Genomic DNA, 26,484 nt, shown 5'->3' on the forward strand with positions numbered 1-26,484 from the left:
TACTGGCGTACAGCTCAGCTCACCTGCAAGAAACACAAATACGATGCGTTGTTTCGCTTGCTTAGCCCTGAGAGAGCTTCTCAACTCGTCAATTAGACACTGACGCCGGGCTAGAGTAGTGAACGCCTTGTATGACAACCTTGGAAATGCCCGTGCAATCCGCAACTCCAACCATGCATGACCTCCAGATGTAACCCTACAGAACAGCCATCGTGAGCTCGTGCCGCTCCTTGCCGAAGCATAAACATTCCAAATGGCTCACGTACGCCTATTCGCCCTCTGACGTTCGCTGCGGCTTGCATTTCTCATGCGCCATGTGCCCGTTTCGTGCCGTTGTCCGCGTGAACTCTGCACCGCACCGGGAGCAGTACGACTTGGCTGCTGTGCCCGACTTCTCTCGCTGGTGTCGGAGGAGGTTGCTGAAAGTGGAAAACTGCCTCCCGTTGCAGCCATGCTCCCAGCACTGTGGTTTCGGGCGGGAATTAATCACCCGAACATTCCGGTCTGGTGTTGATGATGTCGCTGTCAATGCCTCTTCTGTGCTGCTCGGTATGTGATGGGGCGTGTAGTGGACCTCTGGAGCTTGAGTATAGAGTTGAGGAGATGCTGACACAGCGGTGTAGCCCAGCTGATAGCCAGTCGCCCCGTACTGGGTAGATCTTAGTGACAGTCAGCCGAGCAGAGCAAAAGTCATGTTGGAACTCGCTCGCATACCCTGCATAGCCCTGGCCGTAAGCGGCATTGCCATGACGCTGACTTGGTACACTGGGTAGTAAGGGTGGGTATGACAGACTATGTGAAGGGGGAGATGAGGTTGCTAGCGCTGTGCTATAACTCATAGGTGCTGAGCTGGCGCAGAACGAGGATGCCGACGTTTGGTAGGGACTTGTTTGGAGCGTTTGAGGACTCTGCTGATACGACTGCGTTGACGTCCCTCGGCCTGATGTCCGTCGCTCATCCAGTTCCGCATTGCTGCCTAGAAACGGAGGGGTAGTCTGAAAAGATGGCGCATAGGCGGGTAATGGGCCGCTTGGCTGCGAGAGCGAATGTTGTTGCGTAGCTGGCTGTGGATTTATCGCATATCCTAGGTGCGCATGTCAGCGCGCGATCAAAGAGGCGTGTGTGGAGACTAGCCTTACCGCTAGGATCAAGCGGAGTCCCGTAGGCATCGTAGGATCCGTATTGCGATGGCATCATGAGGCCCAGTACACTGCGCTGAGATTAGTATGGAGGCGCACCGAAGAGGATGCTCCTATCGCACCTCATGTCCTGTAGCTCAAACCGCTGATCGGATCTGATTTCAGAGTCTTCTAGATGGCTGAAGTCGACGCTCTCCGACTGCAGGACCGGCGGCGGCGATAGACGGATATTCCGTTGAAGCTCAGGTCCAGACGCAAGATGATAGCAGTAATCCTGTGCGTTTGCCGGCCCCAATAATGGGAGTCCCGCAACGGAGAACTCTGCTGAGGACTGCGGAAAGGTCAAGAGAAGAGGAAGGAAAGGAGGTCGGAGTGGTTCTGTTGCCTCTTCTTGAATGGTGTGCTCTATGCTTCGATTCAAGTCGCCAGTAGCTGGCAGAATAGCTTGACTGGTTGTACTGCTGACAGTAGCGTGCTGTGCTTGAGATGGTACGGATGCGGGACGAGGTGCTGAAGAGCGTCTTGGACGCAACGATCGACGCTCTGGAGGTTGAACCGCAAGATTCTTACGGTTTCTTAGTCTATTTCGTCGTGAGATGGAGGAGGACTTTGAGGGACGGGGTGGCATAGTAGAGTGAGAGAGTCATCGATTGAGACTTTGCTAGAGAGCGACTCTTACCCTTTCGTTTGGTCAGCTTGAAGAGTGCTGAGGCCCTTATATCAGCATTCATAGTAAGTGCAGCTATTAGGTTGTCCCGGGTATTTCTTTGGTCTTGGTCGAGATTGGAATAAACATATGTCTGCGCCTTGCGCAAGCGGACTAGCAACATCATATAAAGATATCTCAAGGTTGATGGTGAAGAAACCAACGCTATTTTCCGGTCGTGCGGCCTGTCACAGTTCTCGGTGCCTGAAGGATTTGATACCCTGTAAGTGCCATAGAGTTGGATGGCCAGCGAGCCGGCCTGTCCCTGACCGTTTCTTAGGTATGGCGCCATGGGTGGGGAGTGTCCCCTCAGTTCTTGTTTAATCGACAGCCCTCACCTTCAGATAGTGGCAGGGCCGGCGCCCGTGCCTAAGACCCCATCGGTGAGCGTTGAGCGGCAGAGCGAGTAGCTCCAGGCGCCAGAACTCCCTCCGAATAGGCATAGAGCAGCACACTCCGCCTAAAGAAAGCTTCCAGCCGCATACCGCAAGCTCACAAATGGCCGGCAGCCACGCAGACTAGCCGAGTCTTTCGTCACACCCGCAGCCCATAGCCAGCCAACCGACCCGTCGAGTCTGGAGTCTGTTGGTGGTGGCGCATCCGGTAGATCATTGCATCAGTGACCTGGAAAATCGAGAGCAGAGTAAGCCTTACCGGCGGGTGTTTCAGGTTTTGGAAAATAGACATGTTCAAGTGTCCAAAATAGTGACACCATAAGCGGGTTTAACGGCCCCAGGGAAGGATGAGACTGCGCCGCAAATGGACGGTCTACCGGCTTTGTTTGGACCGCATCGTCAAGCTGTGACTCCCGTCGTTGGAGAACCGTGCGGTTCTGCCTTCGATATGTCCATATTAAGACAATGCCCTTGGCGGTGGCTGTACGCTGCGGGAGAGCGAGGTGGTGGTGCTGGAGATGAGATCTCGCCGAACAATTCCCCCGAAAACATGCCCACGCTCTGATTACTTCATATGGCGCCGACTGCGATGCTCACGCCATTCCAATCCGCCTCATGATGGCCAACGACTACAACGACGAGGTTCAGTGCCGGTCTTCGTGCTCGGATTGAAGACATCCGGCAGCCACCTGGGCATCTTTCTAGAAGAGAAGGCGCTCACTCCGTCTAAGACCATGTTTGCCGCGCCAGGCTAGAGCAGCATGGGGAGTAGGCTAATCGGAATCGCGGAATGGTCCTCCCAGTTTCACGCCAGTGCCCACGCCGTTCGAAATCGGTTCGCGGGCTAACGCCATGCTTGGGAGATCGACTCGGCGTCTCCGTTCTGCGCCGCACGCCGACCCTGCAACCACCACACCAAGTCTTCATGTGGCTGCGAATTCGCCGTCCGTAGAGCACCCTGAGGTCGGTAAGAAAGCGAGCGGCGTCTGAGAAGCGAGCGAGACCATAAGATCACCAAGTGGTGCACTATCGTAAGATCAACGTGCTCACCAGTTCTTCACCGTTAGACAAACACCTGACAGCTTGGGGGCCGAATGCGCAGCAGGCCTGTCCATGGGTAGATTATGTGGCTTGCAGTTTAAAAGTCACAGGAACAAACGCTCATGCGCGGACGAATTGGAAAATGCACGGTTGGTGATCATTCTACCCGCACGTAACATTGCAGATGCTCCCACCCTCCGCGTGGGCGGTGTCGGCTCTGAAGCACTCACCCGCATATCACTGTGACCAGCGGTAAGTCAACCGCAGCCGCCGATCTTCCACTGCCATGGTAGACCCCGTCATTGGAAGGGACGACCCTGCTGGCAGTCGGGTCTCCAATGTCTTGCAAAACTTCTAAGAGCCCTTGCCGGAATCAGGGATTGCCAGCGAGTCACAACAGCTGCTGTATGGCGGTCAGAGGCGTCAAACCGCCAGAGCGTTGCGTCCTGTCGTCCTTCTCCTGCTGCAGTGCCCGTCTAAAGGCCGTGATGTCCGCCACCTTAGCCCTGCAGTATGGTTTGGCTAGTTCCCGGCGCGGGAGTACCAAGCAACATTGATGCATACGTGGCGCTGCAAGGTGAAAGAGTACCCGCGACAATTGTACTTAGCGTGCCTTGTATCAACCTCAGAAGCAACGAACGACATCCGCACATGAACCCAACGATTGAAGGAATTGCTAGTGCAAACTTGCTTGCGTAGAAGGCTTGAGCAAAGCAAGTCGACGGAGCGATTTAGAGCAACCTTTCAGAAGTCACGATACAATTGGTGTCGAGTTGTGCCAGCCGCTAAGTCCGGGCTGTCTCTCTATTGCAATTCAACCCATTGAGCCTACACTAAATTGCCCCACGAAAGGACAAACGCCAGTCTTTCGAGAAGCAAGATTCAAGTTGCTGCGGATTACCATGTGTGTTCCATGGAATCATGTTGACTGTCAAGAGTTCGGAATGACCGCCAGTGCCCAGACTTCCTCATAACTGTGTTTACCTTCACCAACACGAAAAGCTTTCTTCATGATGAGCCGTTGGCGAGGGGAATCTTACTCAACGCTCTTTGAAAAGTAGCCATCAAGTCAGTCGTATCCTCGAGACCAACGCTAAATCGGATTAAATGAGCTTCAATCCCAAAGGATGCAGCCTTGATTAATCAATCAGCACTTCGCTGTACACGAGCTGTCGGAGAGCGTACACGTACCCAATCAAGCTCGGTGTAGTGGGCCAGTATCGTATATGGGGAGCTCAGAGTGAAGTTCGTCCCAAGACTAGGTCCTTTCGCAGTATCCAGATTGTCGAGAAAAACGATCGCATCGGCAGGCTTGTGGAAGGTTGCTGATAGCAAGCCACCGTATCCGCCGTTCGGCGTGCGGCAGTGGTCATAGAACTCTCGACCTGGACCGTACTTCGGATAGTTGACTTGTTTTACTGAGACATTGTCAACCATCAACGATTCCTTTGTCGTTTGACCAGAACCCACCTGCTGGATGCGCACGCAGGATATCGCATATTGCTTCCGCGTTTACGTTGGTCCTTTCTATACGCGATACAAAATCCCTACTGTTGCGCTCTAGGAAGATAGCATCCTCCGGCCACAGGTTGTCCTCGTATTCCGTGGCCCATGTCTGTTTCAAAAGGTCGTAGTACCGGCTCTTTGGGTTGAGTATTGCACTTTTGTTGTCAGCCTCCGGCTTGTAAGTAAAAAGCTCTGAAGGCACCCACCTTCCACCCATAACATTACTGGCGCCGCTGAAAATCTTTGTCAAGCTGCTTACTATCACATCGGCGTAGGGCAGCACGCTGACGTTGAGAAAATTGCCGATTGTTTCGTCGACTACGACACCAAAATCGTACTTGTCTGCCAAAGCACGAATGCGTCGTAGGTCTGGAGTCCTGAGCAGAGGATTGCCGGGGAACTCGCAGAAGAACGCGAGGTACCTTTCGCCGTTCTCCAGCCGTCTCTCTAGATCGTCTAGGTCTTCGGACGATCCGTGGCCGTAAAATAGACAGCCAGGACCGAATTTTTGCAAGATCTTGAGCGTGTCGATGTAAGGAAACCCGTAACTTATGCTCTTGAGCGGACCTCGAGCGATAAGCATCGATCTATGGGTATTGAAAATCGCGCTCATCCCTGTTGAATACAGGTAGACATCATCTTCAGAGAAACCGGCGACTTCCCGTGTCCTCTTCATATCTTGGGCCATCTCCAACGCTTCTGTTAGCTCAACGTCGGCAGTCAAAGAACCTGCGATGCGCCGTCTGACCGCTAGCTTGGCGTTCGCAGCAAAGGACAGATCCAGGTTTCTTCCAAATCTCTCCTCGACGAATTGGGTAGGGTCCTGCCCCTCGGTTGTTCCGTTCGATACGCCATTCGAATTTGCATGGCCGCTTAACGAAGGCCGCCTCGCACCCAGATCAACAGACGCTTGCTTCTGGTATCGCCGGGGCCCTTTGCACATGCGTTGAATGCCCTCAGATCTAGTCCTTTCCGCCAGCAAACCATCCTCGAATGCTTTGTGACAGTACTCCGCACGCCGGCTGGAGACGCCATCGCCCGAGTGCTGCCAGAACGTCTTCGCGATTTTGAAGCTCTCTTTCGGAAACATGACCGCAGATATTTTCGGTGACACTTTGCGGACACCTTCCGCCGCTGCCTTCTCGTGATCTGGTACTAGGTCTACGACCCGAACGTAGTTTGGTCCCAGTTCCGGCGCTTGGTCATGGAGGAAAGAAACGCAGCGTGCAGCTACAGCATGAGATGGGAAAAGCATAGCTTCTTCCCCTGGCAAGCCATATTTCTCAGCCACCGCGGCGGCAAATCGAGCGATGGATTTGTGTATAAAGAACCTAAGAAGACCCTTTAATCAAACTCATGACTCATGATTGTTCACACAATTTACCTGGGATAGCCAGTCTGCATCCTGCTGACGACCCAATCTTGACCCTCCTCGTAACCCACGTTCGCCCGCCACGTTGGTAATGACACACTTACGGCCTGTACACAATGTCAATAGCTTGGCTCAGCATATGCGGGGAGCAGACGTGATCGCACATGAGCCGTCATAGGAGGAATTGACTCCCCTACATTCTCCTCTACTACGGTTAACGATACTTCCATTGTGGATGGTATGTATGCGCAGTGATCCTCCCACGGTAAGGAGGCTAGCTGACGTGCTTGGGTAATGACAGGAACTTTTCTGGTAGAGTTAAAGAATCTTAGTCTTGGACCCTGACACAGAGACCGACATCGGGGGAATTAAGCTTATCGATAATGCTGCGCCGTACAGGGGTCCCTTGTCGAGAAGTGCCATATTCTTTGAGAAATTTTGCGACATCAAAGCTTACTACGGACAGTGTCCAAAGAACTGCCCTACGATGGCGCCACCAGCACTCAAGAGAAGGAAGCTCAACCATAGCTCAAACGGAGACGACAAGAGATTAGCGCAGTCGCCTCTTGTAGATACACCCGGAACGAGCGACGCCGACAATGTACCAAGCAATGCATCGAATGCGGACATGGGCTCTGTCGCAACCTCTTCACAGGCGGACGAAGATGAAGATATGGACGAGGACGATGCGTATAACCCTGATGAGGAAGAAGGATTCGCAGAAGAGGAGGATGGTCTAGAAGACGAGGAACAGTCCGAGTCGTCCCCCGAAAAGGTAGAAAAAGCGAAGCCCAGCAATGGACATCAGCATATTCAAGGAAACAACGGCTTTCAGGGTGGAGGCTACACTGGCGAGGTTTACAAGTCAAATCTGTTCAAATTACAGGTGGACGAGCTGCTTCAGCGGGTGCGACCTAAGCACGGCAAGAAAGAGGCGTATGCTGAGGACGCCCTGCGGACACTCAAGGCTATTATTGAGCGCATACCAGATCGTGAACCTCAGGCTGTAAGTGCATTTGGCTTCGCTTGAGATGGTGGTCCGTCGTCTAACGTCTTGCAGATTACGAATGCCGAGAGATCATTGATCAAGTCTAGTAAGATTGCTATTCCTTTCTCACACCCACGACCACCGAAGGACGCACAGTATAAACTGCAATACTCCAAGCCTGCCAGTGTTAATGCTGTCGGGAGCTATCCACTGAAAATAGCGACAAGGACGGGTGAGGAACTGTGTATTGATCTGGCCGTCATCATGCCCAGCGCTATTTTCCAAGAGAAAGACTACCTCAATCACCGCTATCTCCACAAAAGAGCATATTATCTCGCATGTATCGCAGCTGGGCTTAAGGATGACAAGTCACACCGCTTCAAGTTAAGCTTTGACTACCTCAACGGAAATCATTTGCTGCCAGTTGTCTTAGTAAGGGGTAACGGAGATGGTATCAAAGGTGATTCCTCTGCGTCTCAGTTTCAGATTCGGATCATGCCTGCTATATCCGACGGCGTTTTTCGAGCAGACAAACTTCTACCAGTGAAGAATTGCGTTCGGCTCAAGCCAGGTGACGACTCGGCTTCCGTGTCAGAGGCTTCTCCAACTCCGTACTACAACGCGTCCGTAAGAAACGACTGTCTCGTTACATCGTATCTGAAACTGTTACATGGCGCGTCTGGCCACTGCGAGGCCTTCCGAGATGCGTGTATCCTTGGCCGCATCTGGTTGCGCCAACGTGGATTATCTAGTGATGTGAGCGGAGGCGGCTTCGGTAATGTTGAGTGGGCTGCAATGGTCGCGCTGCTCCTGCAAGGAAGCGGGAAAGAAGGAATGCCGATAGTCTCCACAGGCTACAGCAGCTACCAGCTGTTCAAAGCTACGCTACAGTATCTTGCCTCTAAAGATCTGTCAAAGCATCCACAGTCATTCGGAGTCAAGGCTGTGATTCTTCCGACGACCGATGGAACTCCAGTGTTCTTCGACGGCCCAAGGGGCGTTAACATACTGTACAAAATGACTCCTTGGTCGTACGGGCTCTTACGCCAGGAAGCCCGTTCCAGTATCGCTATGCTTAACGAGAACATATTCGATCAATTTGTTCCCACTTTTATACTGAGGGCAGACCCCCCGCTGTACAGATACGACCTGCTTGCTCGCATACCGGTATCATCGCTGGGTCTCCCTAGCAGTGGCGAAGACACCGACGAGGAGCTTGACAGGATCTGCCGGAAAGTGTACTCTTGCCTGTCCCATGGCTTGACAGACAGAGTCAGCATCATTTCCATCAAGAGACCTGAAGATCATGCTTGGGACTTAGGGTCGAGGAGGTCATCCCAAGTTCGCGACGGCTATCTACTGATTGGTTTCCTTGTGGATCCGGCGAATGCGAATCGTGCGGTGGACCATGGTCCGCCCGCAGCAAGCAAGAAAGAAGCTGCCTTGTACCGCCAGTTCTGGGGCGACAAAGCCGAACTGCGGCGCTTCAAGGATGGAAGTATCCTTGAAAGTGTAGTGTGGTCGAACAAGGATTCGCCGCTGTCTGTTTTTGAGCAGATTGTACAGCATGTTATGACAAGACACCTGGGGTTATCAGTTGCGGAGAATATTACCTTCATTGGCGATAGCTTTGATCACATGCTTCCTGGCGGAAGTCACGGAGTTCAACCAGGCGTCGGGCCCTTCCAACCCACTATGTCGGCATTCCGTACTCTGGAAACCGACATGAGGGCATTGGAGAATCTGCCGTTGTCGCTTCGACACGTCCAAGCGGCTGACCCTCAGCTCAGGTATGCGTCAATCGACGTACCGCTACTGAGCAGTGGGAGGCCAATGTCGCAACCAGCAGACGTTGTCATTCAATTCGAGGGCTCTGCTAGATGGCCCGACGATCTGATTGCGATTCAAAGGACTAAGATCGCCTTTTTGCTCAAGCTAGGCGAGCTGCTGGAAGAAGCCGTAGATGGGCTGTCCGCTCGTGTAGGACTCGAAAGCGAGAGCAGCAAGATTCTCAACCAGTCTTTCCTCGACGTAGTATATCCAACCGGCGCAGCATTTCGGATAAGGATTCACCATGATCGAGAACAGACGCTTATAGAGAGACGTCTCAAAGATAAGAGTCTAGATGGCGCTGCTCGTGAAGAGGCTGCGGTCACACTAGCTGCGTACAAGCGCGACTTCCTCCGCTCTTCGACACATACGCAGACTATCCAGAACCTCTCTACACGCTTCCCTATGTTCTCACCCTCGATACGCCTCGTTAAGAAATGGTTCGCCTCCCACCTCTTAGCCACCCATCTCAGCCCCGAGCTCATCGAGTTACTCGTTGCCCGCGCCTTTCTTCAGCCATATCCCTGGCAAGCACCTTCCAGCCCTACGACCGGCTTCCTCCGCACTCTGCTGTTCCTCTCTCGTTGGGACTGGCGTAACGAGCCACTCATCGTTGACCTCAGCGGCGAGATGAAGTCCGAGGAGTTCTCGGCCATCACCACTCGATTCGAGGCTTGGCGAAAGATCGATCCTGTCCTTAACCGGGTCGTGTTGTTCGTAGCCTCGAGCGAAGACCCCGAAGGCACGACCTGGACAGACAATGCCCATCCGCCTCTGGTGGTTGCGACGCGGATGACGGCATTAGCTAAGGCGGCGAGCCAGTCTGTCAAGCAGCAAGACGTCGATCTTGAGCCGGAGTCCCTCTTCGTTTCGCCATTGACCGACTACGACTTTGTGCTACGTCTCAGTCCGCAGTTCACGAAAGATGGCCAGAGGCGCAAAGACAAAGGCGGTCCGAGAGCTCAGTACAAGAACCTGCAGCTTCAAGCTGCTTCCGTGGAGGAGCGTGAGCTTGTTGGATACCAACCTGTTACGCTCTTCCTAGCGGAGCTGAGGGATGTGTATGGGCACGCGATTACCTTCTTCTATGATGAGAATGCCGGAGATGTTGTGGCTGGGCTGTGGAATCCTGGCACTGCTAGGAGGGCATGGAAGGTCAAGCTGGATTACTCTACCATGCCAGTATCCAAGAAGACAAAGACAGCAAGTGAGGAGGAGGACTCTGTTGATGTGGAGATTAACAAGGAGGGGGTATTGAGCGAGATAGCGCGCCTTGGAGGGGATCTGGTGCGGAAGATCGAAGTGAACCGGCGGTAGGGGCAACAGAGGATCCGTCCTGTGCCTTTTCTGAGCGTCAGCTCGTTGGCATACTGAAAGCGCTCTACGCAGAGTGATTCCAAAGTAGCTCCCCTGCGTATTTACATACGGCAGTACAACGTAATAACCTCACGCTACAAGTTCATGAAGCGTCTTACGTTCTTTTTGCAGTTCCTGCGACTGCTGACTTTGATGTCGAAATGATACCTTACTCATGTTTCCAATAAAGAACTCGAATCATGCAGGGTTTACGCCAAGCTTTACCCCAGATTAGCGACACGCGCTAGCGGGAGCGAACCGAACTCCGGTGCATCTAGAGCTGACAGCGACAACAACATAGCAAGAGCCACACCTCCACAACCACGATGAGATAAGACGAGAGAATATCGGCCTCCCCTCGGCGCACAATCCGCGATGAATAGCCCGTCTAAACGGCGCAAGAAGAATGACGGAACTGTCCAACCCGTGCGGAGCTTGGACTGGTTCTTCTCTAAACAGAAGGATGGTTCTAAGGGTCCAGCGGGTGTACCGAAGATCCCCAAGGACGTCAATGGAGAAGGCACTAAACTGGACAACGGCACGAGCCAAGGGTTAACGGACGAGGAGCTTGCGCGAAAGCTGCAAGACGAATGGAACCAGGAAGATGGTGAGCAGAGCAGCCGGATGGTCGAAGATCCGCCTACGCAGGATGCCGCACCGCAGGAAGATAACGGCGGTACTGAGATGACGGTCCCGGTTCCAGTATTGCGAGAAGATGTATCGTCACAAGGTCCGCCGCCCAGGGCGCAGAAGCCTTCACAGTCGGCCCTCGTCGCGAAGAGCACGCTATCGCTCCAATCTAACGCCGCGGACGAGGACACCATATCCACTTCCATACCCTTCGACGAGAGTCCGCTCACCTTCAATCCTTCGAGATACATATCCGAATTGCAGGGACACTGGGACAAAGAGAGCGGGGGCCGCGCAACATACGCGCTGCTTACCCGCTGCTTCATCTTGGTGAATGAGACACGAAGCCGGATCAAGATTGTAGATACACTCGTCAACCTGCTCCGCACAATCATAGAAGGCGATCCAGAGAGTTTGCTGCCTGCAGTCTGGCTTGCGACAAACTCCATCTCCCCGCCATATATCGATCTTGAGCTTGGGCTTGGCGGCAGCGCGATCTCGAAGGCATTGCGCAAGGTCTGCGGATTGGACGCGCAGGGGTTGAGAAAGCTGTACGACAAGTATGGCGATGCGGGAGATGTGGCGTTCGAGGCGAAAAAGCGGCAGTCGTTCACTTTGCGCAAGCCGAAGCCGTTGACAATTAGGGGCGTGTTCGATAGTCTGGTCAAGATTGCGAACAGCAAGGGTACAGGTAGTGTAGATATCAAGCAGGGTATTGTCGAGCGTCTGCTGCAGGATGCGCGTGGAGCGGAGGAGAGCAGGTATGTTGTGAGGACGTTGGTTCAGCATGTAAGTAGTGTAATCAGCCCTCTATCTAACCGTTATGCAGCAAAAACGATGTTTTCAAGGTGTTCAGGACGCAAGCTAACCTGACTTCAGCTGCGCATCGGCGCCGTCAAAACCACAATGCTCATCGGCCTAGCCCGTGCCTTCATGCTCTCGAAGCCGCCTAACGCCGACTTCCTGATCCGCTCGCAAGCCGAGCTCGCTGCACTCGACAAACCCTCCCTAGCCGATGTCTACGCGAAAAACGAAGAGATCGTCAAAGCCTGCTTCGCCCGACGTCCAAACTATAACGATCTCATACCCACACTACTCGAGATTGGCGTTTGCGACGAGCTCCTACTGCGGTGCGGCCTTGCGTTACACATACCTCTCCGGCCCATGCTGGGCAGTATCACCCGCGATCTGGGTGAGATGCTCGTCAAGCTCCAGGGCCGAGACTTCAGCTGCGAATATAAGTATGACGGGCAACGGGCACAGGTGCATTGCGACGAGCGCGGCAAAGTTACCATCTTCTCTCGCCATTTGGAAATCATGACGGACAAGTATCCCGACCTTGTGGCCTTAGTCCCACAGATCCGCGGAGAAGGCGTCAGCAGTTTCATCATGGAAGGCGAGGTTGTGGCTATTGATCGCGAGAGTGGTGAGCTCAAGGCTTTCCAGACGCTGGCCAATAGGGCTAGGAAAGATGTCGTGATTGGTAGTGTGAAGATAGACGTCTGTCTCTTTGCATTTGACCTCATGTACCTCAACGGAGAAGAGCTATTAAACAGGCCTTTTAGGGAAAGAAGAAGTCTGCTTCGGAGTCTGTTCGTGGAGAAACCGCACCACTTCACTTGGGTCAAGAGCTTAGACGCAACGTCAGCGGACAATGAGGCTGTGTCTGAGTTCTTCAAGAGCGCGACGGATATTAAGTGCGAGGGTATCATGGTCAAAGTCCTCGACAACCTCCCGAATCCAGATCTCATATCGGAAGACTCGGAGAAGACGCCCACTCCGCATCCTACACCGACCAAACCGAAGCCAGCGCCGACGAAATCCAAGTCACGGAAAAAGTCGAAGCCCGCAGATGTGGATGCTCCAGCAGAGAAGGAAAAGGAAAAAGAGAGAGGCACCCGCCGCAAAGCTCTCCTCTCCACCTATGAGCCAGACAAACGCGTTGACTCCTGGCTAAAAGTCAAGAAAGACTACAACACCTCCGCCGACACCATCGACCTAATACCAATTGGTGCCTGGCACGGCATCGGCAGGAAGTGCAACTGGTGGTCCCCAATCCTTATGGCTGTCCGGAACCCGGAGACCGGATCTCTTGAGGCGGTCACGAAGTGCATGGCTGGCTTCACCGACGCGTTCTACAAGGCCAACAAGGAGAAGTACAACGACGAAGACGAAGAGAATACGAATGTAGCAAGGAAGAGGCCGAGCTTTATTGAGTATGGTGGTACTCCGGCTGTGTGGTTTGAGCCGCAGGAGGTGTGGGAGATGGCGTTTGCGGATATTACTCTGTCGCCTACGTACACGGCTGCTATTGGGCTGGTTAGCGAGGAAAGAGGACTGAGTCTGCGGTTCCCGAGATTCCTGAAGGTGAGAGAGGATAAGAGTATTGACGAGGCGAGCACGAGCGATTTTCTTGCGGAGCTTTGGAGGAAGCAGAAGGCTAAGGCGCCACTGCAGGAGAAGGCAGGGGAGAAACTAGAGGAGGTTGAGGACGACCTTGAGTAGACCTGTTCTTATACCAAATCCACTATTCAACTATCTATGCTTTGTTTGCTATTCTGTCCCAGCAAGAGTCGTCGAATGGTGTAGACCACATCAATGAGGGAGTATACAGCTTCCTGACACGTGAGCAACCGTTAACTTACATAGGGCTGAAATAAGCTCCCGTCCCGAAGCAGCCCAGTGACGTCTCTCTGCATTGCTGCACCTCGATTCCTCCAACACCCCACCATCAAAATGCAGCACCACGCAGAGAACCACTTCCAACCTTTCAGCACGCTTCAGACACCATGGACATCATCCCGTCATCCCGCTTGACCTCCCTCACTAAAGGGGATGCCACAAAGGGGGCATCAGAGCCCCTCACCGACACCGCGAACCACTATTCCATGAAGGACAAAGTCATCGCCGTGACCGGCGGCGCCCAAGGCATCGGCCTCGCGACCGTGAAGCTCCTCCTCGCACGCGGCGCCAAAGTCTCGGTGGGAGACCTCGACGACGAGGCACTAGATGCCGCCCGGAAAGAGCTGGAGAGCAGCGCGGACAAGGACAAGATACGCGTGCAGAAGCTGAACGTCGCGTCGAAGGACGACGTCGAGGATTGGATCAGGGAGACGGTCAAGTGGGGCGGAAGTCTGAATGGCGCGGCGAATGTCGCGGGGATCAATGGGCCGGATGCGGGGAAGGTTACGCTGGCGCAGACGAGCGATGAGCACTGGAACGCTGTTGTGTCGGTCAACTTGATGGTGTGTACGGTCAGTGGGAAACGGACGCGGTATGATGGCTAATGTGGTCGCAGGGCATGTTCTACTGCGTACGGGCCGAGCTGAACAACATGCAAGGTGCGGGCAGCATTGTGTGCACCACCAGCGTGCAAGGGCTCATCGGATTCCCCATGACTGCGGCGTACTCGATCACGAAGCACGGCATTGTGGGTATGGTGAAGGCCGCGGCGAAAGAGGTGGGGGAGAAAGGCATCCGTGTCAATGCAATAGCACCGTACGTGACTCGCATAGCTGTGCATACACGACGAAGGCTGACCTGGCTACAGTGGCGCAATAGATACGCAAATGGTATCTGAGAAGGATCGGGACAACATCCAGACACCGATCAAGAGGCTGGGTAAGCCGGAGGAGTGTGCCCATCTGATAGCGTTTCTTCTGAGTGATGAAGCGAGCTTCATTACTGGTGCTACATACGCCATCGATGGAGGTTGGGCGTGTTGAGGCTACTCGACAACCAAATAGAATGTTCACATGTAAGCAAGTGTCTCATCTAAAGTTACTGAAGATCTGCGCTCACAGAATACAGTTCGGGTCATAAATTAGGGGCTTTGTAGGTGAAGGGCATCCGGCAGGATTGACAGGCCTGATTAAGCCTCGCTGTTGCACATACAGCGGGCTACAAATGTTCTCTAGGTACACTAAGACTCTGCAGAGCGGATGGTCGTCGAGGGTATCAGTCTCCTCGCCTTGTTGAAGAACGCAGATGACCTTACCAAGAATTCATCGCAGATTCACTACGACCGCATTTTTGACGTGAGGTGTTAGCATCGCGCCTTTTTGCTTCTACCGTTTGCTCATCAACTACACCAGAGCATGTGCAAATCCAAGCTTGCCGATGCTTGATTCTGAGCGCCGGCAATATCAGTATCTCTCAATCAGCCACGTTCTCCTTTTCCCCTCCTCCATATCCGCCAGCATCTTCTGCTCAACCTTCTTCATCGCTACGTAGTCCTCTATCAAGCTTTCCGCCAGGACATGCTTCAGTTCCTCGTCTTTTTCCAGAGCGTCAAGTGCTTCCTCGATGCTCTTTGGCATTCTCCGCTTAATCCCGTATTCCTTTCTCTGATCGTCAGATAGCTTGCTCGGATTGTCTGCATTCCGAGTCAGCATTTCCTGAAACAGAAAAGTCAGAGGTACACCCACGTGGACAGTCCTTAGCGCTCAACTCCGCTCCTTCACGTGCTCTTAGACCTAAAAGACCGGCTCCGATCACAGCCGCCAAGGCGAGGTATATGTTCGCCATGCCATCCATACATCTCAACTCCCACCTCCCAGGCTGTACCCTCCTCAGTGGAACCTCCCGGTTCTGCGTCCCCCACGCCACCCACGTGCCTCCAGTCCAGCTATTGTCAATCACCCTGTCGTAACTCACCGCCTCTGGAAGCGAGAACGCGCAAACAGCTTCCAGATGCCTCAACACGCCGGTCACCCAGAAAGCCATCTCCTTGGTTTCCGGCACGGCCTTTTTCTCCACGGAACTGAGGCTCACGTGCGCATGCGCAGCCGTCCCGACGCCGGGCAACGGCATCGGATGCAGTGTCGCTCGCAGACTATGCGTGTGCGCAATCTGATGGACCACCTGCCGCGCTTGTACAAGCGTGTCGATCGCCTCCAGCCCCGGCAGGGGAGGTAGCACGAACTCGTATTGGCCGGGCCCAGACTCGGCGTGGAACTGCTGCACCTCTATGCCCATGTCCGAGAGGGCTTCGGTGATCTCGGCGAGGAGAGGTAGGGCATCGTAGACTTGCTCTGGTGTAAGAGTACCCCATGCATGGTTCGTTGCCAGCGGAGTATAGCGGTCTGTGTCGGCCGAGGAGGGGTCGGTGCGGTGGAGAAACGTAACTTCGATCTCGAAGCCGATGATCAACGAGATGTTGTGTTCGCTTTTGAGCTCGTCGAGAAGGAGCTGCAGCCCCCCTCGCGGACATTCTTTGATCGCTTTGCCGTCTTCGTCGCGCCAGAAGCCCATGACGCTTGCAGATGGTAAGGGGTCTTTGGCGTGCGTCTTTCGAAGAGTGGACAGATCGGGCTCCACATACAGCTGGCCTGTAGTATTTACGGCAGGAGTTACGGTGTCGTTTTGCAGGGTTCCTGTGTTGCCGCGTGAGATCCCAATGCCGGAGCCGGACTCAACGATGTGGATGAATTCGACGATGGGAAGGATGCGGGCACGGAGGGTGCCCATGTAGTCGAGCCACTGGAGGTATATGTATTTGGTAGATGGGTTGTTCTCTATGAAGGATTCGAGGGAAGACGTGCTGTAGTCCGAAGAGGAGGGGTTGGGTTTAGGATTGTGGGTGAGCGATTGTTGGCTTGATGATACATCGGAGGAGGGAACGGTAAGAGAAAGATTGAGGTCGTAGAGCAAGTTGGAATTGGTGAAAAGAATAGCCTTCCCTAGCTCGATCGCTTGAGGTATGGTGAGGACGTCCTTCACTACATACTCGACCGCAACCTACACGAATCGGACCGGATCAGCTTATATCAATATCACTCTGCTTCGTTCTGGAGGGCGTCGGACCTCTTCAAGAACCTCACGGAACTGCTTTGTCGCTAACCAGTAGGTCTCAGGAAAGAAATGCCCATCTGTTGAGAACAGAAGCTTGCTGTAGGGAGACAGCTCGAGCGCCTGCCGTATGATGGATGCTTGGCCATCCTTGCTGAGCATGGGAAACACTTCACCTAAGTCAAGATAGACATTCATATAAACACTCGCAAGATATCCTGCCTCACGAGTGTAGGGATATGAGGAATGTAGAAGAACAAAAGGAACAAGCGGATACTGCTCAATCAGCCCTTGCATTTCGGCAGGATTCGACCGTACGAGCTTCAAGTCAGCGTCTCCCAGACCAGTGTGAAATTGGATCGGCTTGCTGAGCGAGTCGTTGTCTGCTGCTCGTATGGATATGATCTCCAGTGTCTGGAGGACGAGAAAGTCATTCAGAGCCTTCCTGCTAATGCGGTAGTTCCCTCTGTCCACGCAACGGGCTACATAGTGCCCAAACGAAGGCCCAACTTTGACCACGCATTCCTCGTAGTCCGGTTCGATATTGAGGCCAGTCCGGTAGCAGATAACTGACTTGAAACCTACCACCTCCGGATTGTGCAACGCTCTCAGGATCTCGCTTTCGAAGGCCTCTGTGAACCCGATCCAGGTACCGGCCATGTATTCCTCGGAAGCGATGTCGTCTTCTGTGGCGTTTTCTAGCATCTCCTCCAACAAGGTTTCCGCCACGGTTTCTATCCTGACAATTCGCTTGCATGAACTGGTGGTGTACTGACTATGCCAGTCGTAGGGATGCACATGCTCAGCACTCCCCAGACCATCGTCAACGAGTATAGTCTGTATACCCTCGAGGCATCTCCTATGTAATTCGTCCCGGCGGTGGTCCAGCCACTCTGTCCGCTTTTCAAGAACATGGTCCCAGTCATCATCTGCGTTACAACCGTACAGCTCCCTCAGCTGTTTGGCAGCTCGCATGTGCGATAAGGACGTGAAGGTATCCTTCAAAGCCGGCCCTTGAGCCTCCGTGGTAATGGACTCGAACGGGTACGCATCAAGCTGGCTCGGGAGCAGAAGGTTGTGTGCGTGGTTGTCGATGACGGGGCAGTTGCGGATGACCGACCTGAGGTCTTTGAGGCTGGCGCTGCGATTTGCGGTCATGGTCGATGAGTTGGTAGAATCCTACGGTATCAAGACATGCTGATGGTAGTACTTGTAGTGAATCCACCGCATTGGAATCTACTGATGTCCTCAGGCACAGCCTGCTCCCTCTTAGGTTCAGATGCTCAGTTCTGAGGAACCATCCAGCAAGCTCTCATTATGAGGTAGTAGCGGATTCAACCGGAGCCCTGTTTCAGGGACTTGGGTGCAGGTGACAGCTGTGAACCCCCAAATCCCACTCCCCACAACCCCAGCTCACTATCGATAGCGACCCCGTAACTATCTCCGCACGCCATATCGTCATCCCGCAGGGTCGACCGCAAATCGTATTGCTTCAAGAATGGGGATGTGAAACCGCAAATTCCTATGTCAAAGATGCGGCAAAAGCCACGGGAATTGCACCGCTGTGCTTCGGAAGCTTTACAGCCGCACTCGAGCATCTAAGAGGCCAATTCTCCAAAGCTATTACCCACAGCATGTGAAGGACTGGGATATACACCTCGTATGCTGACTGGAAGATACTGGGTAGGCCATTTGAGATATCACGCTAAGCAGTCTGGTGTCCTTTTCTCGTCGTCTGACGTACTGTTGACCTCAAGCATAAGCATGCCAATGTCTAAGTCTAAAAAGAGATGACTGCTCCTAGAGATTCTTGCTGCTTCTCAGTATATATCTTTCCACGATATTCTGCCTGCCTCCTAAGGAGGGTCCATACCCTTGAAAGAGAACCGTAATCCTCATCCACGTGCTATCAATTTCTCCATACACAGCCTCGCAATGCACAACATCCTCATCATCGGGGCCACCAGGGGCCTGGGTTCCAGTCTCGCCCACAAATACGCCAAAGCCGGCAAGGCCGTCCACGCAACAGCGCGCTTCACCCCACCGCAAGTGGTCGATTCACGCATTACCTGGATCTCCGACATCGACATTGCCCACGAAGACGCGGGCCGCCGCCTTGCTCGCCTCTACGCCGGCGACTCCTCCATCGACGTGGTCATCATCACGGCCGGCTACTTCGCCCTGGAAACATTCGATGAGCCCAAATTCGACGATGAGGTTCAAATGTACAAGACCTCGGCCATCGGGCCGGTGTTCATCATCCACCATCTCGTCAAGGCTGGATTGTTGGAAAGGGGCGCCAAGGTCATCCTGGTGTCCAGCGAGAGCGGCAGTATCGGGCTGAGGCATGAGAGCGAGGGCGGCGGGAACTTCGGACATCATGGCAGCAAAGCTGCCTTGAACATGGTCGGAAAGTTGCTGAGCCTTGATCTGAAGAACCAGGGAATTGCAGTAGGATTGGTGCACCCAGGCTTTATGAGAACGGATATGACCAAGAGCGTCGGATTTGACAAGTTCTACGACGAGGGTGGAGGTGAGCTGTTTGATGGGAGCTCGGTCGGCGCATGGCGGGCTGACAGATCGCAGCGGTGACGCCAAATCAAGCGGCCGACTCTCTCATCGACTTCATTGCGACTTTCGACATGTCCAAGACTGGCCAGTGTTGGGCACCCCGCGGGCCTGGGTAAGTTTTCCGTCTTCTCCAATCTGGCGTTTGATCGAATTGCTGATCGATAGCAGTGACATCGGCACGGTGGAGCACACGATGGGACCGAAGAAGGACCTGGCAACACCTTTGCAGCTTCCCTGGTAAATGTGGCCAAAGAAGACGCACGTCACGGTCAAGAGATTTCGTACTGCTATTTCGGTTCCTTTGAATGGACTCTTTAATTCTGTATTGCGGATGATACGAGGCTATGAATTGCCGAAAAGCGCTGGGCGTGGATTATGAGTGGGACTAGCGGGTTCACTGTACATGGAATATGCTAATGTATCAACACCAATTGACTAACTGCCGCTGGCCTGTCACGAAGCACGTCCTCGCCCCTTGTTGAAAGCAGAAACCTGACATTAGACTTCAGCATGAGGATGTAGGTACACGAAAGGAGTGAAGAATAGCCTTCCTCGAGTCACCACACAAACACTGGACTAGAACAAAGCTTGATTGACCTTGGAGGCCGAATCCGTCGTTCCGCCACCAGGACCGACAAGGTTGAACTTCCTTTCCTGCCGAATGGGAGGAGCTCGAGTCAAATAGCGGCTATCAAAGTAGGAGAGTAGGACAGTTTTCTCATAGCAAATCGAATGCTGCACATGGGGGGTCAGGGAACGCGAAGCGAGCATGTGTTCGCTGCGACAGATTGAACGCAGATGGGCTTCATTTGGAGTATCAAACTTTGGGAGGAGGTCCTCAACCCCAAACCGCTCAACCAACCATCTCTATCCATGCGATGCTGATGAAACCAAACCATCTCCATGATAGCTACGCTGCGGCCGCAAAGCAAAGATTGTCAACAGAAATCTACGAATGTGCCGCAGGCTGCGCAGCACCCGGATACGCCTCCCCGCTCCTCCTGCCCTCAGCGCTTACTCTGCCCGGTACGACTCCAGCGGGTACGTCTCCAGCCGGCGCACCTCCAGCCGGCAGACCTTCAGACACGCCCTCGGTTCCACTCAGCGTGGGCTGATCCTCGATCGCATCATCCTTCCTGGCCCACTTGGGCGGCTTAGTCCACTGCGGATCCTGCCAGGGGCCCTCGTCGCTAAGCTGGCAGCCGCCAGGGCACTGGCACGAGCCTCCAAACTGCTTGGGCAAATTTTCCTTCGGGACTTGCGCCAACAACTCTTTCTCATACCCGCTCCCCAAAACGTGAATCTTCTGCACCGTAACCGGATCCAAGAAGCGCTTCACGACACTGAAGACGCCGCTGAAGCCCCACGGCGCGTTGATGATGTACAGCTTGCCTAGCCGCTCGGGGTAGTAGTTCTGGGAGATGGCGGAGACCTGCCCCACGAAGCTGTACACGGAGGAGGCCTTGGAGATGCCCACGCCTTTGAGGTCCATGATCGTGCAGCAGGTTTCGAGGAGGTGGCCGGATTTGCGTGACGTCGCGGGCAGGCGCGGGTCCGCGAGCTTCTCGTACTCGCACACCAGGTTCTGGAGCATGCGCTCCTGCGTCGTGATCTTGTACATCATGTTCAGATCGATTTTGCCGAGTTGCTCTATGTAGACTGGGCGGCCGTCCTGTGGGGGTTGTTAGGAACGGGGTAGGAGTGAGAGAGTTGGGGAGGGAAGGAGGCGTGCCTTGTCCGTCTTGTGGTAGTATTGCGTGTAGTATTCCAACACCTTGGGTTTCTCGGTGTACTCGAATGTCTGCACGAGGCGGTCTACACCGCCGCCGAACTCCTTTCTCCACTTCTCGCAGTCGGTGAACCTAAGCGCTGCTGGTTAGGCGTGACGTGCGGACAATCCATGCGTAAGGGACGTACATTTGCTTCGCAAGCTCCACGTTGAATTTCCGCGCGCGCAGGAACCGCAGCTGTGATGCCCCTCAATCAGTCGCATTTTCCTCCGTAAACATTGGATCCCAAGCGCACCATGGTCAATGTATCAAGGTTCTTGGTATACCCCGCCTGCTCCAGCATCATTCGTAGCTGGTGCACCGCCGCATCTTGCTCGGGGGTAGTATGGCCAGGGTGACCGCTTTGTGGTGTGGGGCTCGTGGTAGGGAAATCGTAGTCGTCGTATTTGGGGTCGAGCTGCATAGTTGGGTTTCCCGAGGCCATTTCTATGTGGCTGCTCTGTCTGTTCTAGACGATAGGTGAACAGTTAATATAGGCGGTGTGGTGGGAGGAAAGCAATGTGGGGGTTTTGCACCTGCAGCTGTGTCGGAGATGGAAGCGGTCGGGTTGACGTTCAGGGTCCACCAAGTTTGGGCACGTGGAGCAACGCTTTGATGTCCGGTTGACGGGCGCCTGTGGGGTTGTTTGATTCTCACCGCCATGAGCCATGAGCGTAATGTCGATTGCGTTGTAGATTGACATGAGTGAGCAAGACGCTTGATGTGCTTCATACTAGCAGCACACTTGCGTAATTTCGCCTATAAACCATAGTGGAGACGCTCAACAAACGCCTATCCTCTAAATAAACAGAATCCCATCCCAACTGCGACAAGGAACGCACCGCGCTGTAGCTGACTTTTGACGTGACCTTATGAAAGGACTTCGCTGTTGTTGTGACCAGGCCAGTGAAACGGAAAAGAAACATGGGAAACCGGTCTACCAAGATGGTCAACTCCAAATGAACCAGCAAGAACGCGAATTCATCCTCCTGACGATTAGTATACTAGCGGAGCGGTGTTGGAGGTTGTTCTTAGGTGATGCAGCCTGACAAGCGGATAGCGACTTTTTTCACCGCTCGCTCCTAATATCTTTGCTTCTCGAGCTCACACTCGGCCTCCTCATTCCTGGTTCCGTGCTCTCACTCCTCGAGCTCTCCGTACTCCGTCTGAAGCTCGCGCTACTGCTTCTCCTCCTCTGCCGCCTGGTTTCATCCGGATCATGCGGAGTGAGACCGCTGGCTCTCGCGAAGAGATTTAGTATATCCGTCAGGCTGACGACGCCTGAAAGACGGCCTGACATGCTTGCGCCTGGTATCGCAGACGCTGAAATCGACGGCGAAGGGTTGGCGGTGTAAGGCGGCATCGCCGTAGGTGGCAAGGAGGAGATCGGGGGTGGCGGCACGAAGACCGCGGGTGTGGCCGAAGGAGTCGGTGGACCTGAGGAGCCCGGAGAGGGAGCATCGACTACCCACATGCTGTAGACAGGAAGTGTCAGTGAGATTCTGCGTATGTTGAGTAGATATGGCTTACCGGTGGGATCTCGTGGCCACAAGCTTGGCAACGGTGTGTGCGAGAGTGGAAAAGGGATTGACGTGGAAGACGGGAAAAGAGTCTTTGCCGTCATTCATACCGCGCTCGGAGAGAATGACGGAGATGAAATGGATGCAGGAGGAGCGTAGGAGAGGTAGAGAAGTCGTCTTCGTGAGGAGCTGTATAGTCTTAGTTAGCTGCGGCAGGGCAACTGGGTGTCAGAGTTTCGCAACTTACCCGAACATCGACATTCGAGATGTTGCCAACAACATTGTTAGAATTGTCTAGGACTGGTAATGACGTGACGCCTTCATGGTTCATGAGTTCGAGAGCGTCTGATAAAGGTCGGTCGCCGCTGAAAGCTTCCGTCAGCCAGGTTCTAGCATTTTTCACAACTGTGGATGGCTTACTTGATAGCAATGACAGTCTTTGAGCCAATGTTCAAATCTTTAAGGCATTGCTGGTAAAGCCGTTCGAGCGCGGGAAAGGTACTGCGGTTCTCCCAGAAGAACCTGACTAGCCGGAGCTGCGTCAGGATACCCACCACGTCCGAAGTACCTTCCTTGACCACAATGACCCGATGTATCCCACTGCCGAAGACTTCCACCGCCCTTGTCAGGTCAGCTGTATCTGGAAGCGTTACAAGAGGCCCTTTCCTTCCCAAGTCCTTGACGTCCTTGAGAGGTATCGGCTTTCCTGCTCGTCCTCTGCGTGCGAGCTCATTGAAAGATGCTGTATGCTCTTCATCAGGGTGAGCCAAGCCCACTACGAGCAGGAGATATGCGTTGAGATCGTTGTAGTCAAAAGTGCCAACAGCAGCGCGTGATTGCTCGTTTTCGCGTAGAAGCACTACATTTGGTGCGCCGTAAGATATCAACCGCTGCGTAGCCGTTAGCTTTACGAGCTTCGAGAGCCTCTAAGTCCACCGGCAGCAGCTCACGTTTGTGGCTTCTTCTACGCTTGTTTCCATCTCCACGAACCTCACATCTTCCTGGCTGATGATCTCGCCAATCTGCACTGATCTCCAATCTCTTCCAGCAAGCTCCGGAGTGCCGTTTCTTGCGACAGGTGGATCATTCAACAGTTCTTGAAGGGCCTGCTGGTTGAGCGAGGGTTGTCGTTGGGCGCGAGGGGAACCAGGGACACCGCGAAGGTTTTCGGCGAAGCTCTGGCGGTGGCCCATAGAAGGACTGCGAGGTATTTGGATGTTGCCATTCAACGGGGGTGATCGAGGCGTAGAGTTGGCCATTGGTGCCAGCGTCAGTGAATTCCTCCTCGGTGTCGATCCAGTGCCTTGGGAGATAGGGCGGTCCGCCATGGCCGCTCAGGCTACTGTCGGGTTTGAGGTTAGCGCAAGGATGCCAGTAGCTATTGTGTTGCTATGCGGGTCTGGAAGCTTCGAAAGCTGCTATGTATGTGGCCGTGGGTACGCAGAAATAAGTTGAATGAAGCTCCTGACGCGGAGATCACAACGCTCCCCGCGCATGATGCTGATATGCCTAATTGGTGGGGGGCGCGAATCACATGACTCCCTGTTTTCGAATCACGCGCGGCGCGTCGAAGGGCCATACAAACAGTCCTTTGCCGCATTGAGAGCTACTCATAGCTCTAGAAGTAGATAACCCTCAATCACCGTCCACAGACTAAAGACCCCTTGGGTGATCGATGCATTAAAGAGATTGACTGCTGAACATCTTTTGATCTCCTTTGTATGGAACCGATCTAGCTGCTCTGCGGCTGACAAGATTACGAGTCTAGTTTCATCATGAATCCGGTATTGAACAAGCAGCAGAAAAGAAACGCCAACGAGTTTTCAGATAGCTCTTGGTCCATGGGAAGCTTACCCCTCATGCGACCACTCATCAGCCGCTTCGTCTACCTACCTCAGCATCAATCCTTCAATCGACGCTTCAATTTTACGAGTCAACAGTCATAGCCGCCCCTCCGGCCAAATGAAAGAGGGTAGAAGAATCCGCCTCGGAAGGATCTACCTTGGAGGGATGTACTTCGATGAAGCTCTATCTAAAGTCATAGAGGCCTATGGTCTCGTGTGGAAGGTTGTCAATTGTTTCGACGAGGATACCTTCCGTAGCTTGCTGCTCAGACAGCAATCGCATCTCCCATCGTTCGAAAGAAGGTCAACGGCAAACTCAACGAGTTGCGGGCTGAAGAATTGGAGAGAATCGTTGACTTCGATCCCAACTGCATGCGCGTTTGGAGGGAGCTCAATGTCCACCATCGTGGAAAGACTAAGAGCCAGCAGCGCGACAGCGCTGATGATGCATACGAGCTTATCGAAAAGGGAGTTCTGGTAACCGAAGACACAGCCCATCCGGCAACCTCCTTTGGGACGAGGAAGCAGGTCTTGGAAACCCTACTGAGAACCTGGGAGTTGCGAAAGGGAACGCAAGGCGCGCACGAAGGGATTATTCAAGCGGTTGGAAAAGTTGTCAGAACAATCATGAGACATTTACAAAAGGCGGTATAGCAGCTCGGGAGATTATTGGGCATGGGAGTACGGCTTGATCGAAATAGTAATCTGTCACGCTCCCTAAGACTACCCAAATCTTACGCTGCCTTTGTTACCTGACTTTTGAGGCCAGCGTCGCGCTCTGTAACCCTTCCCTTACGTTATCGCGTAATCTTCATTGAACATACCTATGAGCAGCCCTTTGATTTTGCTCATGTATCTAGTCAGATCACATGATCGCGTAGTGGCGCAACGCGAGACGCGTCTCACTAGATCTGGGGCTGAAGCTGTAGAGTAAACAACCATCACACTTCTCACTTGTTACCCAAATCACGTTCAGACAGCCCGTAGGCCTAATCAATCATGTCTGCTCCTCCAGCCAAACGGCAAAGGGTCAGTAGCTTCGACGCACCGCACGCAATCATCCCCCAATTCGATCCAGTAAAAGCTATCAACGCCCTCAGCGAAGGCACTGTTCGCCGAATCCTACTTGACGCAGCACACACGCATGCTTCTGTTCTACTCAGAATCGACGCTGCATACAACGCACTGGTGGCCCGGGAGCAAGCTAGGGTGATTGACTTCGATCATTTCAGTAAGAGTGTTTGGAAGGAGCTGAATAACGATCACCGTCACGAAAACGGATCCAGACAGTACAATAGCGCCGGTCCCGCATATCACTACGTGGTCAGCGTGATCGATACGATTCGAACGGAAGCAGGGCCGGAAAGCTCGCTCGGAACCAGAATCAGTGCTCTGGAGACGCTGCGGAAAATTGGGAAGAGCATTGCGCTGTCTGGAACGGATGTGCTGGGCCACGAAGTGATCAAGTCTTTCCAGCAAACAGACTGTTTTGAAGAGACCATGCGGGACATACTCGAAGTAGCAAATGAAGAGGAGATCGTTGCTGCCATGTCAGACGAGTTCATCGACAAACTCGAAGAGCTTGTTGGGCTTGGCGAGGGCCAGTGTATTTTTGAAGGTCTCCCTGAAGTCCTTGAGCTCTTCAGAAACCCCGAAGATACCCAGAGTGAGTCTAGCAGTGACGGAATCTTGGAGGTCTACGACAACAACGAGGACGGGAAAGACGAGAGTGTGAATGCACCCACGAGTAACATGGGTAATAATGTGGCCGGTCAGGGAGTTGTCGCCGGGATTACTGCTTGAGCAACGTGGGATCGATCTCTTACTTCATGTGCCTCTTAACCTATATACAGCTGGCCGCCCTAGGCTTTGATATCTTGCTGAACCTATGAACCCATTCGGGCATCGTGCCGTTTTACTCTTTCTTTCTCAATTGTATTGATAGCTTTCTTGTTCTGATTCTTAGTGTATATCGAACGCTCTGGGTCTGGGAGTCTTGCCCTCCCACAAATCAGCCATGACTTCCC

The 26,484-nt window shown here is 53.5% G+C and overlaps 10 protein-coding genes across 10 annotated transcripts; 5 read left to right on the top strand and 5 right to left on the bottom strand.

Annotated features, from left to right (window-relative positions):
- Positions 1-4,289: 4,289 nt before the first annotated feature.
- W97_06127 (uncharacterized protein) lies at positions 4,290-6,389 on the bottom strand (the record flags this gene model as incomplete). Its single annotated transcript, XM_007784138.1, has 6 exons — positions 4,290-4,415; positions 4,473-4,699; positions 4,752-4,942; positions 4,994-6,118; positions 6,172-6,266; positions 6,324-6,389. 6 exons carry the CDS (start codon positions 6,387-6,389, stop codon positions 4,290-4,292), a joined length of 1,830 nt encoding a protein of 609 aa, XP_007782328.1.
- Positions 6,390-6,646: 257 nt separating this feature from the next.
- W97_06128 (uncharacterized protein) lies at positions 6,647-10,294 on the top strand (the record flags this gene model as incomplete). Its single annotated transcript, XM_007784139.1, has 2 exons — positions 6,647-7,165; positions 7,220-10,294. 2 exons carry the CDS (start codon positions 6,647-6,649, stop codon positions 10,292-10,294), a joined length of 3,594 nt encoding a protein of 1,197 aa, XP_007782329.1.
- Positions 10,295-10,708: 414 nt separating this feature from the next.
- On the top strand, positions 10,709-13,468 carry W97_06129 (DNA ligase 1; the record flags this gene model as incomplete). The annotated part of the gene is made up of 2 exons (XM_007784140.1): positions 10,709-11,752; positions 11,843-13,468. 2 exons carry the CDS (start codon positions 10,709-10,711, stop codon positions 13,466-13,468), a joined length of 2,670 nt encoding a protein of 889 aa, XP_007782330.1.
- A 284-nt stretch (positions 13,469-13,752) lies between these two features.
- On the top strand, positions 13,753-14,688 carry W97_06130 (uncharacterized protein; the record flags this gene model as incomplete). Its single annotated transcript, XM_007784141.1, has 3 exons — positions 13,753-14,208; positions 14,262-14,461; positions 14,514-14,688. The coding sequence occupies 3 exons, from the start codon at positions 13,753-13,755 to the stop codon at positions 14,686-14,688; spliced, it is 831 nt and encodes a 276-aa protein (XP_007782331.1).
- Positions 14,689-15,108: 420 nt separating this feature from the next.
- W97_06131 (uncharacterized protein) lies at positions 15,109-17,911 on the bottom strand (the record flags this gene model as incomplete). The annotated part of the gene is made up of 3 exons (XM_007784142.1): positions 15,109-15,338; positions 15,391-16,702; positions 16,769-17,911. The coding sequence occupies 3 exons, from the start codon at positions 17,909-17,911 to the stop codon at positions 15,109-15,111; spliced, it is 2,685 nt and encodes an 894-aa protein (XP_007782332.1).
- Positions 17,912-18,688: 777 nt separating this feature from the next.
- On the top strand, positions 18,689-19,565 carry W97_06132 (3-oxoacyl-[acyl-carrier protein] reductase; the record flags this gene model as incomplete). Its single annotated transcript, XM_007784143.1, has 3 exons — positions 18,689-19,286; positions 19,340-19,436; positions 19,493-19,565. 3 exons carry the CDS (start codon positions 18,689-18,691, stop codon positions 19,563-19,565), a joined length of 768 nt encoding a protein of 255 aa, XP_007782333.1.
- Positions 19,566-20,273: 708 nt separating this feature from the next.
- Positions 20,274-20,948, bottom strand: W97_06133 (uncharacterized protein; the record flags this gene model as incomplete). The annotated part of the gene is made up of 1 exon (XM_007784144.1): positions 20,274-20,948. One exon carries the CDS (start codon positions 20,946-20,948, stop codon positions 20,274-20,276), a length of 675 nt encoding a protein of 224 aa, XP_007782334.1.
- Positions 20,949-21,008: 60 nt separating this feature from the next.
- W97_06134 (uncharacterized protein) lies at positions 21,009-21,538 on the bottom strand (the record flags this gene model as incomplete). Its single annotated transcript, XM_007784145.1, has 3 exons — positions 21,009-21,186; positions 21,242-21,291; positions 21,350-21,538. 3 exons carry the CDS (start codon positions 21,536-21,538, stop codon positions 21,009-21,011), a joined length of 417 nt encoding a protein of 138 aa, XP_007782335.1.
- Positions 21,539-22,162: 624 nt separating this feature from the next.
- Positions 22,163-23,941, bottom strand: W97_06135 (uncharacterized protein; the record flags this gene model as incomplete). The annotated part of the gene is made up of 5 exons (XM_007784146.1): positions 22,163-22,568; positions 22,624-22,802; positions 22,861-22,978; positions 23,034-23,503; positions 23,564-23,941. 5 exons carry the CDS (start codon positions 23,939-23,941, stop codon positions 22,163-22,165), a joined length of 1,551 nt encoding a protein of 516 aa, XP_007782336.1.
- Positions 23,942-25,456: 1,515 nt separating this feature from the next.
- On the top strand, positions 25,457-26,260 carry W97_06136 (uncharacterized protein; the record flags this gene model as incomplete). Its single annotated transcript, XM_007784147.1, has 1 exon — positions 25,457-26,260. One exon carries the CDS (start codon positions 25,457-25,459, stop codon positions 26,258-26,260), a length of 804 nt encoding a protein of 267 aa, XP_007782337.1.
- Between the last annotated feature and the right edge of the window lie 224 nt (positions 26,261-26,484).

This window comes from Coniosporium apollinis (genome assembly GCF_000281105.1).
Source record: "Coniosporium apollinis CBS 100218 chromosome Unknown supercont1.31, whole genome shotgun sequence".
In the NCBI taxonomy this organism is placed as follows: Eukaryota; Fungi; Ascomycota; class Dothideomycetes; genus Coniosporium; species Coniosporium apollinis.